The sequence below is a fragment of the Camellia sinensis genome, chromosome 4 (genome assembly GCF_055761805.1).
Source record: "Camellia sinensis isolate YWXY chromosome 4, ASM5576180v1, whole genome shotgun sequence".
Taxonomy (NCBI): Eukaryota; Viridiplantae; Streptophyta; class Magnoliopsida; order Ericales; family Theaceae; genus Camellia; species Camellia sinensis.
The window spans coordinates 144,284,586-144,299,890 of NC_138964.1; the positions used below are offsets into that span (position 1 = coordinate 144,284,586).

The window sequence follows — 15,305 nt, forward strand, 5'->3', positions numbered from 1 at the left end:
TCAAAGTCACCTTCCTTGCTTTATAATATTATGATATTTTCATAATCAAATTTTAAAGGGCTAATTTGCTAAAATATTAATTTATTTTCTTTTCATTTTCTATTAAAAAAAAATTATATAAAAATCTTACATTTAATTTTCGAAGTGGGGTGGGGCATTTTGTTTGTGCTTAAAACAATGTATCTCAATGAGAAAGAACCAATCAATAAGATAAATAAGGTTAATATTCATTTATTTTAAAAATAGGTGAACAAAATCAGACTGACAAGTAAGAGTGTTTAAATTGTATTTTATTATGTTGGGTGAGATAGATATCTTACCTGGTGCAAGTAAGAGTTATAACATGTCCATTTTTTCACTTATATCAGTTATACTTCTATTAAAATTTACTATTATTTTGAATTTTTGTCAATATGAAATTACCTAAAATAAAAAATAAAAAATGGAAGAGTATAGGCTCTCTATTGGAGAGGGTATATATGAGCACTAATGCATAAATTTCCATGCCCTTGATGGTGATGGAAGTCTTCTTTTAACAAACATGAGAGATATCTTTTTTTTCTATGGAGACAAGAAAAGAAAAACGTAAAGGGTAAATTACACTTTAACCCCTTAATTATTGTCCTATATCATTTTACACCCTCAATTAAAAGTTATAACACTTAACCCCCTCTCATCTATTAATAGTTTTCAATTTGAACTTTTATGATGAAAATACTTTTTCAATTTGGACCTTTATCACTTTCACTTTGGACTCTTTTATTTTTCATTTTTTTCACTAATTAATGTTTAGATTTTTAGAAAAAAAAAATTTTAATCAAATTTTGAAAATCAAACTAAACAGAGAAAATATATTTATGAAGAAATTTAAAAAACTTGCACGAAAGACAAAAAATATACTACCTTTTTTTCATAATATATTTTCATCTTTAGTGATTTTTTTAAAAAATTTATTCACATATATTTAACTTTTAGGTGCATCTAAGAATTAAAAAGTTATGACTAAAATATTAAAAAAAAAATTGTAAGTAAACAATTTTTTTAGTTGAGGGCTAGAGTGATATTGAGATGATAGTTCAAAGGGTAAAGTGTAATTTACCCTATAGTTGAACTTGAAAGGATATTTTCACCATCAAGATCCAAATTAAAAAAGAAAAAACTAATAAATGAAAGGGTTAAACTAGTAAATGAGAGTGTTTAAATTGTATTTTATTATGTTGGGTGAGATAGATATCTTACCTGGTGCAAGTAAGAGTTATAACATGCCCATTTTTTCCCTTATATCAGTTATACTTCTATTAAAATTTACAATTATTTTGAATTTTTGTCACTATGCAATTACCTAAAACAAAAAATAAAAAATGGAAAAGTATAGGCTCTCTATTGGAGAGGGTATATATGAGTCCTCACTACAACAAATCGTACATTTGGCGACTAAAATTGGCGACCAAACCAATTTTAGTCGCCAAAAACAGGGTGTTCGGCGACCAAACTTCCATTTTTAGTCGGCATTCATTTAGCATTTTTAGCTACCAAAGTTTTTAGTCGCCATACAGTGTTATTGGCGACTAATTTGTTTTTAGTCGCTGATTTGAACCACTTTACGCTACCAAAGTTCAATTTCGTCGCCGTATGATAACATTTCGCGACAAAAACGTTTTGTCGTCAAAAAAATGGGAGAAATTTTTATGCTTTTTGGCGACCAAAACAAATATTTAGTCGCTGAATTTCGAAATGTTTTTTTAGAGGGAAACTCATTAATATTGGCGCCTACATTTAACAAAGGATTATTTGTCTTCTGTTTGACACACACCACAGAGCAGTCGATACCAAAGCTCTGCGCCGCTGGCCACCGTCGTTCATCACCGGCGCTCGCGACCACGAACATTGTAGTCCGGCCCACCACTGATTACAGGTATTTGTCTCTCCCTCTCTATCGATCTGTGTCTGTCTGTTTGTATCTCTCTCCCTCTCCATCCCCGTGGCTCACGTGGTATTTCTCTCTCCCTCTCTATCGAAATGTTTTTGAAATGTTCTCTCTCCCTCTCTATCGATTTCGTAATCAAAGCTCTGATTAAGTTAGGGCTTTTTCTGATTACAGGTATTTAGGGCTTTTTCTGATTTCGTGAGGTTGGAGAAAGAGGTTGTGAGGGTAGCTTTTTTGTATCCCCGCTTCTGTATCATCCCCGCTTCTGATTACAGGTATTAAGTTTGCTACTTCTTTTCTCCCCCCCTTCTGTATCATCCCCGCTTCTCTGTATCCCTTTCTGCAAATCATCTGTTTCTCAAAGTATTGTAGTTTTTGGGTTTGTTTTTGTGTTTCAGAAAATAAAAAAAATAAACTTCAGTGGTATTTTTGTTTTTGTGTATCATCCCCGCTTCTGGTTTATTTTTATTTTTATTTTTTTGTTTTTTTTTTTTGTTTTTGTTTTCTTTGTTTCATCAAATCACCTGCGAGGGTAGCTTTTTTGTATCCCCTTCCAGGTTGGTTCTTTTACATCTTGGACTCAAGAGGCTTATCTATTTTCAATCCTCTTTATTAGGTTTTTTCGGTATGGGTATACACTGATTACAATCCATCACTCTTGAATTCCAATGCTACTTGTGGATGGCTATACACAGAGCATGTTTGACAACTATTGAAGTTTTATTGCTGATTTTCTTGTCCTACATTGGTTTGAACAAACTCATCTAATTTGGAGTATAGATTAGTCGCTCAAATTGTTTCTAAATATAATTTTTGCTTCCATACACAAATCAATTCAATATTCTGCGAGGCAAGTCAATTTCTTAACCTGGGATTTTTCATCTTTCTGTATTTTTATTTATTCATTTATTTTTTGAGCAGATGGGCAATGTTTGGTTTTGCTGTTGGGATGCTAACAGAGTATGCAACAGGCTCAGACTTCGTTGATCAAGTAAACATTCTTCTCTCCATTTTCGGGATTGTAGACTTGGAGTAACTTATCTGTTTGATTTCCAATGCTACAAATACGTACTCTCTGTTACATGTAATTTCTGTAGTTAAATCCAATGTTTCATCTCCCGCTTTTTTTGAGTAAATTTTCAATTTTCATTTGTTTGAATCACTTAATTATCTGTATTCTCACTATGTACATGAATTTCAAAAAACACAAATTTGTTGTGTGTAATTTGATCATTTATTATCACTGGGTCCATGACACTAGTTCAAAATTAGATCATTTATTTCTTAACTATTGAAAACAGTGCTAGAACAATTGATGTTACTAGACTGACTCACTCAATAATACCTTCCAATTGATAAATGTGCCTGCTTGGATTTATAGTGTTGATTTGCAATGTCATGTGATAAAAAATAAAAACAATAAATTAAAGAAAAGTTGCAATTTTAAATTTATCTATATTTATTTTATGTTTGATTTTTCTATAGTTAATTATGCTGACGGATAAGCATAAATTTCAAAACACCAATTGTCATTTCGATGCCAAAACATTGACATTTCAACTTACAATGATATAAACTTTTTAAAAAAAAAAAAAAAATGTATTTAGGTTAAGAAACAGGTTGTTCTTTGAATTGTATGGTGTTTTTGAAATGTATCTACTTTTAATGTCTGTCTATTGAAAGCTCATTTATATGTGTATGCTTTTTCAGTTCTCTACTTTGTCTGCTTTACCAGCTTTACTGATGATTTATGATATACTTTTTCCCCACTTTCGGTTTTACTTTGAGAAAAAAAATTCTTCATTTCTTTCATCATACAGTCAAATTATGGAGTAAAATTATTATTGTAAAGTGTCCATCTATGTTTTACACCATGTAGTAAATGTCTAATATTTTTCTTGAATTTTAAAATGATTTTGCTACTGATTGGAACAAATATATAGAATTCAGTATAATGTTTGTTACATATAAATTATATATCTCCCTGTAAGATGACTTGACATAGAATTGTTCATGTATGTCACATTAGCGTATGCATACATGCCGAGTTACTACTGAAATTAGCCAACTCTATGCAGCTGAGAAATAGGCATAACATCCCGATATGTCATTACTATTTCGGTAAACATCAACAAGCAATGCTAATCGAACCCTTAAACTTACTTAAGCTCTCTTCCATTACAGAGTATTTTTCCAAGTTCCCGTCCATTCCCAGGTTCATCTTTGGTTGATGTGTACTGTTCCAATAATGGATAAGAGTTGGATGATGATACAAGATCGGCTAAAAAGTAAAGAGTATTTAGAGGGTGTTCAGTCATTTATTGAGTTCGCTACAAAGAATTTAGGGCCGCAGGATGAGATCCGTTGTCCTTGTGTTGATTGCTTGAACGGCACAAAATTTAGTCGACACGTTGTACGGTTGCATTTGATTCGAAGAGGAATCACAATTTCTTATCGAACTTGGGTGCACCATGGGGAACATGCTCCCATGTTTCGTGATCATCGTAGTATGCGAAACGATGATACCGAAACCAATGAGAATCGAATGACTGACAATCACGAAAATGTGGATGAACTTCCTACCATGTTACAAGAGATTTACATGAGTGGTCTCATGGATGATAATATCGACGAAGAACGTACTAGTTCGGAGAGGCACAATTTGTTGAAGTTCATGAAGTTCTTCGATGATGCTCAACGCAAAGTATATCCAGACTGTGAAAAGTTCTCCATCTTGTCCTTCGTAATTAAGATGCTTCATTTGAAGGTGTACAATAAATGGAGCAACAAATCTTTCGACATGGTTATGCAAGTTTTCAAAGACATTCTACCAAACTGTGATGAAACTGTTCCATGGACTCTTTATGAAGTGAAAAAGTTCTTACGTGAATTGGGTTTGGGATATGAGGCCATTCATGCATGCAAAAACGATTGTACTCTATTTTGGAAGGACAACGCCACATTGGAGAATTGCCCTACATGTACGGAGTGTAGATACAAGTTGAACGACAAGACGGGTAAAAAAATTCCACACAAAATACTTAGGTACTTTCCTTTGACACCGAGGTTGAAGAGATTGTACATGTCGAAAAAAACAGCCGCATTTATGACATGGCACAAAGATAAGCGTGTGGATGATGGAGTACTACGACATCCAGCTGATGGTGAGGCATGGAAGGATTTTGATAGGTTGCATCCTACGTTCTCTGCGGATCCTCGGAATGTAAGACTAGGGCTTGCCACAGATGGTTTCAATCCATTTGGAAATATGAGTACATCGTACAGCATGTGGCCCGTAATCTTAATGCCTTACAATCTACCCCCATGGAAGTGTATGAAAGATCCATTTGTCATGCTGTCATTGCTTATTCCAGGACGATCCGCACCTGGAAGAGACATCGATATTTATTTGCAACCATTAGTAGAAGAGTTAACTACTTTGTGGGAGCATGGTGTGCAAACATATGATGCCTTAAATGGCCAAATATTTACAATGCATGCAGCAGTCATGTGGACCATCAATGACTTCCCCGCATATGGTTCCTTGTCTGGTTGGAGTACAAAAGGTTACTTGGCCTGCCCTAATTGCAACATGGATGCTTCATCTCAGAGTTTGCGAAGTAAGATAGGGTATATGGGTGCTCGGCGGTACTTACCTGAGAACCATATTTGGCGAAGAAGTAGGCTATTCAACGGTGAAATTGAGAATCGGTCCAAACCCGTGGAGTTATCGGGAGAACAAATACTCGAGCAAATTAATTTGGGGACGTACAAGCCGTATGGAAAGCATCCAACCAACCAAAAAAGACAAAGGACTGAAAAGCCAACTCCAAACTGGACGAAAAGAAGCATTTTGTTTGACCTTCCCTATTGGAAAACACTTAAGCTTCGACATAACCTTGATGTCATGCACATAGAGAAGAATATATGTGACAGTCTGCTTGGTACACTATTGAACATAGATGGCAAGAACAAGGACACAGACAAAGCACGTTTGGATCTGGAGGACATGCGAATACGAAAGGAGTTACACTTGATAAGGCATGCGAATGGCTCTTTCGAGAAGCCTCCGGCATTCTACACATTGTCCCTGGCAGAGAGACAAGGGTTTTATGATTTCTTGAAATCGATTAAGTATCCTGATGGCTATGCTGCAAATGTATCCAACTGTGTCACTGCGAATGGTGGTAAGTTAGTTGGCCTTAAGAGTCATGACTGTCATGTCCTTCTACAACGTCTTCTTCCCATTGGGATGCGAGGATACCTTCCTACCGAGATTGGGACCACATTGTTTGAGTTAGGAACTTTTTTCAAACAGTTGTGCTCAAAGACATTGCGGGTCACTGATTTGGAGCAATTGCAAGAACAAATAGTACTTATACTTTGTAAGCTTGAGAAGATTTTTCCTCCTGCTTTTTTTGATGTCATGGTCCACTTGGCAATTCATTTGCCTTATGAGGCTATGCTTGGAGGGCCTGTGCAATATCGATGGATGTATCCTATTGAGAGGTATAACTACGATGGGGGTGCTTTTTTAATGTAAATATAGTTCAATGTAACCATACTAACGATCAGCCTGATGTTTACATGTAGGATGCTCGGACTTCTTAAAGGATTTGTTGGCAATAAAGCTCGGCCAGAAGGTTCCGTTGCCGAGGGCTACATATCGAAAGAGTGTGCGACGTTTTGTTCAATGTATTTGGATGGAGTTGAAACGGTCTTTAACCGGGAAGAAAGGAACTACGATGGAGGTGACAATGGGCCGGGGTTGGCAATTTTCACTCAAAATGTTCGTCCTTTTGGTCAACTCACAAGGGAAATTGATGTGTCCGTAACTGACCGCGAATTCGCTCATTGGTTTGTCCTACACAATAGTTTGGAAGTTGACGAATATCTAGAGTACGATTCCTCATCATACATGCAACATACATCTTGTACACGGTTTTTTTTTTTTTTTTCGAAGTCTTCATTATTCCAATTACTTATGAATTACATTGTATTAAGTAGGGAACACAAGCTCGTGTTGCAACAAACATATGGAAGTGATTGCAACATTGCAACGCGACAATGCAAAGAATTTCCTAAATGGTTCAAAGATCGCGTAAGCTGAAGCTCGTTATTGTATAGTTTGCAAATAATGTTACATTATTCTAAGTTTGAATTAACTTGACATACTTTCTTCTGTAGATGAACCAACTGCGAAATCAAAAGTCACCCGAAGCAACCGATGAGATGTGGTCATTAGCCAATGGACCTAATGCCTTAGTGAACACATATTCGGGATGCATTGCTAATGGCGTCCGATTCCATACTATCGACCGTGATAACCGTCGTAAATGCCAAAATAGTGGGTTGGTAGTGGAAGGCGACCACGAAGGCCAATTGATAAAGTTCTACGGCTACCTTTGTAAAGTGTGGGAGCTGACATATTTGTTTGGACATCGGGTTGTTTTGTTCCAATGTGAATGGTATAACACCGGTAGTAGTCGAACTTTGCGTGTCGAACCACATGTGACAACCGTTGATGTAAGAAGTCGATGGTATAAAGATGACTCGTTTGTGTTCCCAAGCCAAGTTCAACAAGTTTTCTATGTTCCTGATACGAATTTAGGGCCGAATTGGCGAGTCGTAGAAAAGTTTCAACATCGACGACTTTGGGATGTGCCAGAAGTAGATGTGCCAGAATTTGATGACGTCTTGCAAGAAGATGAGACCACTACTGTTGTACCGACTGACCCTATTGATGATGATGCTGTTTTGCTTCGGAATGACATTGAACCTGAAATAATTTCAATGGAAGTTTCGCATACCAAAAAGCGTGTACAACCCGAGGGTGTTATGGATGATGCTTTCATTTGTGATGACGATGATGAACTAACAATCGCGGGTGATGACGAAGAAGATGAGATAGAAATTGATTTTGATACAGATACGGACCTAGAGTTTTAACTCACTTTGTGGTAAAATTACTTTATGTGTTCTCTAAGTACATTGTTGATGAACTTTGTTTGTTTGTCTGTCTTGTTTTGTTGATGTGATGGGGGGCTTTAAGCGATCTTGTTAGAATTTGCCAAGAAAAAATGAAGAACCTGGCTTCGAGCTCGCTGAAGATCCTGCTCCAACTGAGAGAGCTTTATCCTACTTGACTGTAGCTGCTGTACATAGGCCTATATATATATATATATAGAGAGAGAGATAAGTTGGTATAGATCCCAAAACTATGAAGATTGTAGTATAAGTTTTAGACAAGTAATGATCATTTGGAGGACTAGTTTATATCATTATCTGCACATTTAATCTGGAAAACTGTTTTTTGAAAACACTATAACAAAAAAACTTAGTAATTGATTTGTTTAAAACAACCCAAAACAGTGTAATGGAAAGACAAATTTTTTTGTTATTTTAAGCAATGAAAAATGTGTTTTATTTATTTGTATAAGATAGGTGAATAAAATCATACTGGGTCCATAGGAATATAGGGTTTGATGTCTAATTCCAAGATAAGGTGTAAAAGGACTTGAATGTACAGTTTGGAGATTGATGTTGCTGTTGATGTTGTTGGGCTTGTGGAATCTAGTTTTCAAATGGGTATTTTATAAAGTCATCATAACCACCCCAAAGACTTCTTCATTTTTCGAATGGGTATTCGAGATACCCATTTGAATAATTAGTATTGAAATGGGTATTTGAAATGGGTATTTTATAAAATCATCATAACCACCCTCAAATTATTCAAATGACTTCTTCATTCTTTGTTTATTCAGTAAATTAGTTTTAAATGTGAGTAGACTAATTATGTCTTGTTTTGTTTTTTTTGTTCTTGTTCTTCTTCATCTTCTTCTTCTTCTTGTTTGGACCCCAATTTCCCAACTACATTCATATTCTATGGACTTAATACCCTTGTAATTAACTTCCTATACAATTTGTATGAACTTTGGCAGAAAATTGAAAAGCAAATTCATAGTGAAGTCAGATTTATGTATGTTTGCTGCTGTTTACTCATCTGCTGGCAGATTTACTGAAGCAAATTCATAGTGAATCATAGTGAATCTGCTGGTTAATCTTGATAAGTTTTTTTGGTCTGTCTCTGGCTGCTGTCGCTGGTTGTTAATCTTGTCAATCTGCTGGTTGCTTAATCTGCTGGTTAATCTGAGTTGGGATGTTTCTATTCATGGTTAGTCTGCTGGTTACTTAATACAAGGCTCCAACTGGTTACTTATGTAGGTACCATGGTTCCTGGTATGAAGACGGGGCGGCGGAAGACAGCAACAAGTGGCAACGTATTATCAGGCTCTGAAGCATGTCCACCAGCAGTTATTGGCACCCCGTTGACGTTATCTGATGAGACACAGCCACCAGATGATACACAAACAGTGGTGGAGGAGACGCAGCCAGGTGGCGTGGGTAAGAGCATTTCACTTACTTCGTTACAAATTCTTTTTTCCTTTTTCCTGGGCTGCCTAAGTCAGGTCTTTAAGGCAATGAGAACCCCATAAACAGGAAGAAAAACAAAGAAAATGTGAATGCCTTGTTAACCTGATTGGTAAGGAATGCCTTTGTTAATTTGTAGGTTAATCTGTCTGTTAATCTTGTTAGTCAATGTGAATGCCTTAGTTGGTTCAATAAGTGGGAGTGTATGAAGACCTAGTAGTCAATAACTGTTAGTGTAATCGCAATTATAGCTACCAGAAAAATGAAGTCATGGAATCTAATTTGCCACATGAGGTCGATCACTTTTCCAAAAACAGGGGTCAGGATGATGCTACACATACGGAGACAGATGAAAATGGAGATGAAGGTAGTGGAAGGTGGTAAATCTGCAGAGGAGGATGACGAGGATGATGTGGCAAAAAGTGTTGAAGGGTCAATCAATGGAAATCACACAGTGGAAGGGTTGTCAGATGATGTAGATGGAGGTAATGATTGTATGCCTGGTTCAGTGGTTAAAGAGGGTGGTTAATTCAAATTTGAGTGACTGTATAGCCCAGTCCAAGGCTTTGTCTACAGTGGAGAACTCAGCCTTCAAGGATAAACAACAGAGGGATGGCCCATTGCAGAGTGCTACTGCTAGAACAATGAGAAAGGACGAGCTAAAGATGAAAGGCACTGAACAGAGGAAAGGAAGAAGGAGGAAGGGTGCACATTCAAACCAGAATGGGCTGTTATTTAATAATTGTCTAAAAAATAGGGCAATCCTTAGAGCGGCAGCAGCAGCCATATCCATATCTTGCTGATGATGCACTTGGGGAGCTCAAGGTTGCTTATGAAGCTCTGAAGGAACACAATATCAGTTCTGAAGCAGCAAATATGGAAGTCATTATTTTATATGAGTTTATAAAGCAACATGTGTGTGATATTGAAGCAAAGAAGGGTGAGCTTCTGGGTCTGTATGAAGCAGTAAGGCAACACAGTACTATTCTTGGAGCAGAGAACAGTGAGCTTGTTAAAAAGCTTGGTGACTATCAGCCACGTATTAGTGTATTGGACAGACAGTTGGATGAAATGCACTCAAGTTCAGATGAGATGGCTTCCTCTATCTCTAATCAAGTGGAAGTTCTGCATAAAGAAGTAGCTGAGAGGGCATCAATACTTGAGCAAGAATGGAATTCTACTGTTGGTCAGGTTGTTCAGACAGTCGAGAAGCTTGATGCATTGATCAGGAGCTTGTTTTCTACTGCTTCTGTTGATGCTGCAACCAAAGTGATTGACAATCTGCAGGAAAAATTAGAAGCTTCTGGCAAAGATCACACAGCAATGTGCAGTTCATACAAGGACATGATTGAAAAGTTCAATGATTTGCATAGAAAGAATGAATTGGCTATTGGTGTATTACATGGGGTCCATGGTAACCTTCAGAGGCTTGTAAATGATTCATGTCAGCATGTAGAACAAAGCCAGATCATTAACCAAAATGAGAACCTTATAGATCCTCTACATCTTGATAACTATGATACCCTCATGGAGCAACTGGCAGTGCTTCTGGGTGAGAGGTTGCAATTCAAATCTATGAACGATAAACTGAACTTGGAGTTGATTGATATGGCAAAAGAAATGGAGAAACTGAAGAAAACAGGCCTTGATTCAGATACCATTCTAAAGCTGGTTGAAGATGTTGAAGGTGCCGTTAAGCTGAATGGAACTGGCATTGACTCAGAAAAGCTTGAATCACGCTTGCAGCGTCTTATATCTTTTCTCTCTGATAGTTTGGAGATTCTAACTCGTGATTATGATGAGGTGTCGGAGAAGGCAGTCCAATTTGAACTTCAGAATGATAAGTTGCAGAAGGCTTTGCAAGAGAAATTGGTTGTGAAAGTCAGAAATCAGGAGCATCTTGAAGGTGAGATAAGAAGAATATTGGAGGATTTGGTGCATGATTTGGTGAAGGATTCTGTTACAGAGGACGTGGTTTCTGCTGGCAGTAGTACCGAGTGTTTGGAACAACTACTGCAGAAGCTGTCAGAGAAGTACACAGCCCTTGCTTTGGAGAAACCTATTCTTGTTGACTCAGCTGATGACAAAAATACATAACTAACGCAAACAGTAGTAAGGCACACTGTTTAAACATATGTTTTTAAACATAAAGTTCATTGATTTAGTTGAGTTCTAAACTTAAAAGAAACCAAGGGTTGTACACTTGTAATTAACGATATTAGTTTCATAGTCAGTTATTGTCTTCGCTGTAATTAAGATGCTTATATGTGTTTATGTATTTTTTTTTTTTAAATTGAAGCAACAAGCAATACTCGAACATCTTACCTTAAATCTGTTTGTAATTTGTGGCGTGCTTCCCCTTTTGTAGCAGGGCGAAAAAGAGCAACTCGTGTACGAGGACGTACATTGGGCAAAGGAGTGCAAAAAAGAATAGCAAGGAAAAAAGGAGAGAAATTACATGTGTATGTCAATCGGGTGTTGAACGCAATCACAGGAGGGAATGCAACCCCAGCGACGAATGAGTTGGGATTGCAAATTAGACGGTTGTGCCCTCTTCAGAGCGTGAAGTCATGGACGAAAATCAATGAAAGTACCAAAGATGCGGTCATCCAAGCGGTGCTAGTACGAGATTTATCTTCCCATAATGTCGTTATTAAGTTATTTGTAATTGCTTAAATTAATTGATGTAGTAATTGTCTTATTATGTTTGTAGGACAAGTTTGTTATCGGGGATGATTTTGATAATGATGAACAAGCTCAACAAATTCTTGATAGAAAGGCATATTTGCTATACAAGGATTGGAGGTACAATCTAAAGCAAGAGTTCCTCGAACTTGAGGAAAAGGGTGTTGATGACCCGTATAGTCATCCGCCTAGTGGAGTGAGCTTGGATGACTGGAGATATCTTATTGATGTTGCTTGGAAAGACGAATCTCACTTGGTAACAAATTAATTAGAAACCCCATTCTTGAAATTCATTGATGTCAATATGAATAAAAATTCTAACAAAATTGGTTTATGTTTGTAATTTTTTTTTTCTTGTTAGAAACGCTCTAAAGCTGGTAAAGCAAATAGGGCTATGCTCCCGTACAATCATACAAGTGGATCGCGATCATTTCCTATAGCAATGTCGCTTATGGTGAGAAGTAGTTATTTGTTTAGTAATATAATGGATGATTGATTCTTCTTCATTTTGAATATTACTATGTAGTACTTCATCAATGGAAATTTTTGAAACATAATAGGCAAATGAGGATGGACAAATAGATTTCCCTGAATTTTATAAGAAATCACACAAGTCCAAGAAGACGGGAGACTGGATTGACCCCAAATGTGGTGAGCTACATGTGAGTATTGAATGTTGAAACCAATTTTGTTGTGTATCAATTACTAAAGTTGTTTTCAATTCCTTCAACTATCTTGACTTTCTTATTTTTTTGCCATGATAGGATGATATGGTCAATCTACAAGTCGTAGCCACCGATGCGGGGTTGCCATTGACCCACGAAGAACTATCAAGGCAAGTGCTCGGGGCAAAAAAAAATTACTTGCGTGGATGTGGGATAGGCCCACAACCCTCTTCAACAGCTTCGAATGTGGCACGAGCACGTGACAAACATATGGAGTCAATGAGAACGGAATTGGAGGCTCTTCGTGAGGAGCGTGAAAGAGATCACGAGGAGTTGCTGAAGGAGAAAGAGGAGCGGCAAAGAGATCACGAGGAGTTGCTAAAGGAGAAAGAGGAGCGACAAAGAGATAGGGAGGAAATTATGAGGGAAAGAGAGGAGCTGACGAAACAAATTGAAGAGGAAAAAAAAGCACGGGAGGCACAACAAGTACAACTCAATCATTTGAACGACGTGGTGTCACGACTGACAACCCTCTTGCAGGGTTCAGATGGTCATCCTACAATTCGGTAAACATAATTTTATTGATAAGCTAATGCAAGTTGTAGAAAAATATGGATCATATTGGCATAAAATTGGTTTCTAAAGTTGCTATGCAAATTTTTGTTGTTATGTGCTTCGAATAGGTTATAAGGCATAATGTGAGTAGACTTTGCAGCAGATGGACGGTAATCTGAAGTTCATAAGGTAACCACTTGATTTCAATGAAATATGAAGTTAGTTCCCTTTGGTATAATTTGATTTCCATCGGGTTGTAATCACTTGATGGCATAATCTGATTTCATAAGGTAACCACTTGATGGCATAATCTGATTTCCATAAGACAACATGGAATTCCAACAAAATAAAAAAAAAAAAAAATTTAAACAAAAATGATGACCTTTTTTTCTAAATGTGGAATTTACTTTTGTTTTTTATGTGAACTGACTCCGTCCAAGTCCATGCTGGGAAATAGTTGGCTATAGTCTGAATAACAAAATTCTTCGTATTGTTCGGTAGAAGTTAACATTTGTCATGTCAAGATAGCCTGTTCTACGGGCAGAGTTATGAGTACCTGATACAACTATATATTACCTGCAAAAATCGTCAAATAGTATCCAAATGAACCATATGGATGTGAAACTTCTCCAAAATTCCGAATTCTGGGGAGTATCATCAGTTTGCAGCCTTCTCAGCTGCTATATGCAACACATGGTTAATATATACAGTGATAAATTACATTGATGGTCTATATGTTTTGGCCCTTATATTATTTTGATCCTTATAAATTTAATGTATTCGATTTTGATCATGAATTTATGCTTTTGTGTTAGTTTAGTCTAATTGATAACAACTGTGTGACGATCCTCACATGTATATTAATTTATTCAGAGAATTTGCCTAATTATGTGTTTAAATTTTGTGCATATATGGAACTAATGGAACTAATGGGTGAAAATTTTGTGAAAATTTTTGTTTACAATGGAACTAATGGGTGACATTTTTGTTGTGTAGGTGGCTTTTGGCATTGACATGTGGATCTTCTATTTTTTTTGTTCGGAAGATAATTCACATTGCAAAGTTGGAAAGTTTTTTGTCGTCCCTGGCTTTTTGTGTGGAAATTAGATGAATCATACATATATTTTTTGGCAGGGTACATAGTATTTTTGGAACTTGTGTTAATTGCTCTGGTGGTATGTATAGATTACCTTTTGTCGTGGTACATATTACCATGGTAATTTGTACCATGTCAAATGGTCATTACAATGCATAGTATAGTAACAATGTTTTGTGTATAGAGGACATTGTTTTGGTAACACAGTTGGAATGTATGACGTTATTATTTGTAATTGGAATATGTTAGTTGGTTTATATATATAAGTTAACATTGTAAGGTATTATTTTTGGTTTGATGGTTGTAAGTGAAACATGCATTACGGAATAGGTGATAAATATATATATTGATTTGTTTGTATTATAGGTTGTGGTGGATATATATAGGTTTTGAAAAAAAATTATTAAAATGAAAAAAAATAAAAAATGACATTTTTGGTGACAAAAAAATTGGTAGCCGAAAAAAATAAAAATATCTTTTGCCGACTAAATATTTAGTAGCTAAAATGAATAGAAAATAGTTTTGGTGACTAATTGTTTTGTAGCGAAAAATTGAAAACAGTTTTGGCTACTAAAGCCTGTAGTAGCTAAACTAGAAGAAGCTTTCCCCGACAAAATCTTTAGTAGCTAAAAATGACACTTTCGGCGACTAATATCTTAGTCGCTAATAGGACTCATCGGCGACTAAAACAGCGTTAGTCGGTAATAGCTTATCTTTTGCCTACTAAAAATTAGTCGGCATTATGTTGGATTTTTAGCGACTAAATCCTTTTTTTGTCGCTAATTACTGCCCGTTTTGGCTACTAACAGATTAGTCACTAATTCTGGTCGATTTTTAGCGACTAAAATTTCTTTTAGTCGCCACTACGTTTGCCGACAATGCATCTGCGACAAATCCAGCGACCAAAGTTTTTGGTCGGCAAATATTTTCGGCGACTAAAATCTGT

At 36.4% G+C, this 15,305-nt stretch overlaps 2 protein-coding genes across 3 annotated transcripts; both read left to right on the plus strand.

The window, feature by feature from the left end:
• The first annotated feature begins 1,426 nt into the window (after positions 1–1,426).
• LOC145789566 (uncharacterized) lies at positions 1,427–13,592 on the plus strand. 2 transcript variants are annotated; one of them, XM_082866358.1, is made up of 10 exons: positions 1,427–1,915; positions 2,102–2,202; positions 2,849–2,918; positions 9,152–9,331; positions 11,727–11,980; positions 12,072–12,299; positions 12,405–12,497; positions 12,604–12,705; positions 12,808–13,274; positions 13,392–13,592. In XM_082866358.1, exons 4-10 carry the CDS (start codon positions 9,157–9,159, stop codon positions 13,396–13,398), a joined length of 1,326 nt encoding a protein of 441 aa, XP_082722484.1. In that variant the 5' UTR covers positions 1,427–1,915; positions 2,102–2,202; positions 2,849–2,918; positions 9,152–9,156; the 3' UTR covers positions 13,399–13,592. The 2 variants fall into 2 exon arrangements, with proteins under 2 accessions (XP_082722484.1, XP_082722485.1); XM_082866359.1 differs by having other exon boundaries at positions 11,730–11,980.
• LOC145824106 (uncharacterized) lies at positions 4,176–7,876 on the plus strand. Its single transcript, XM_082923695.1, has 4 exons — positions 4,176–6,436; positions 6,521–6,784; positions 6,935–7,028; positions 7,115–7,876. Exons 1-4 carry the CDS (start codon positions 4,176–4,178, stop codon positions 7,874–7,876), a joined length of 3,381 nt encoding a protein of 1,126 aa, XP_082779821.1.
• Positions 13,593–15,305: the final 1,713 nt, after the last annotated feature.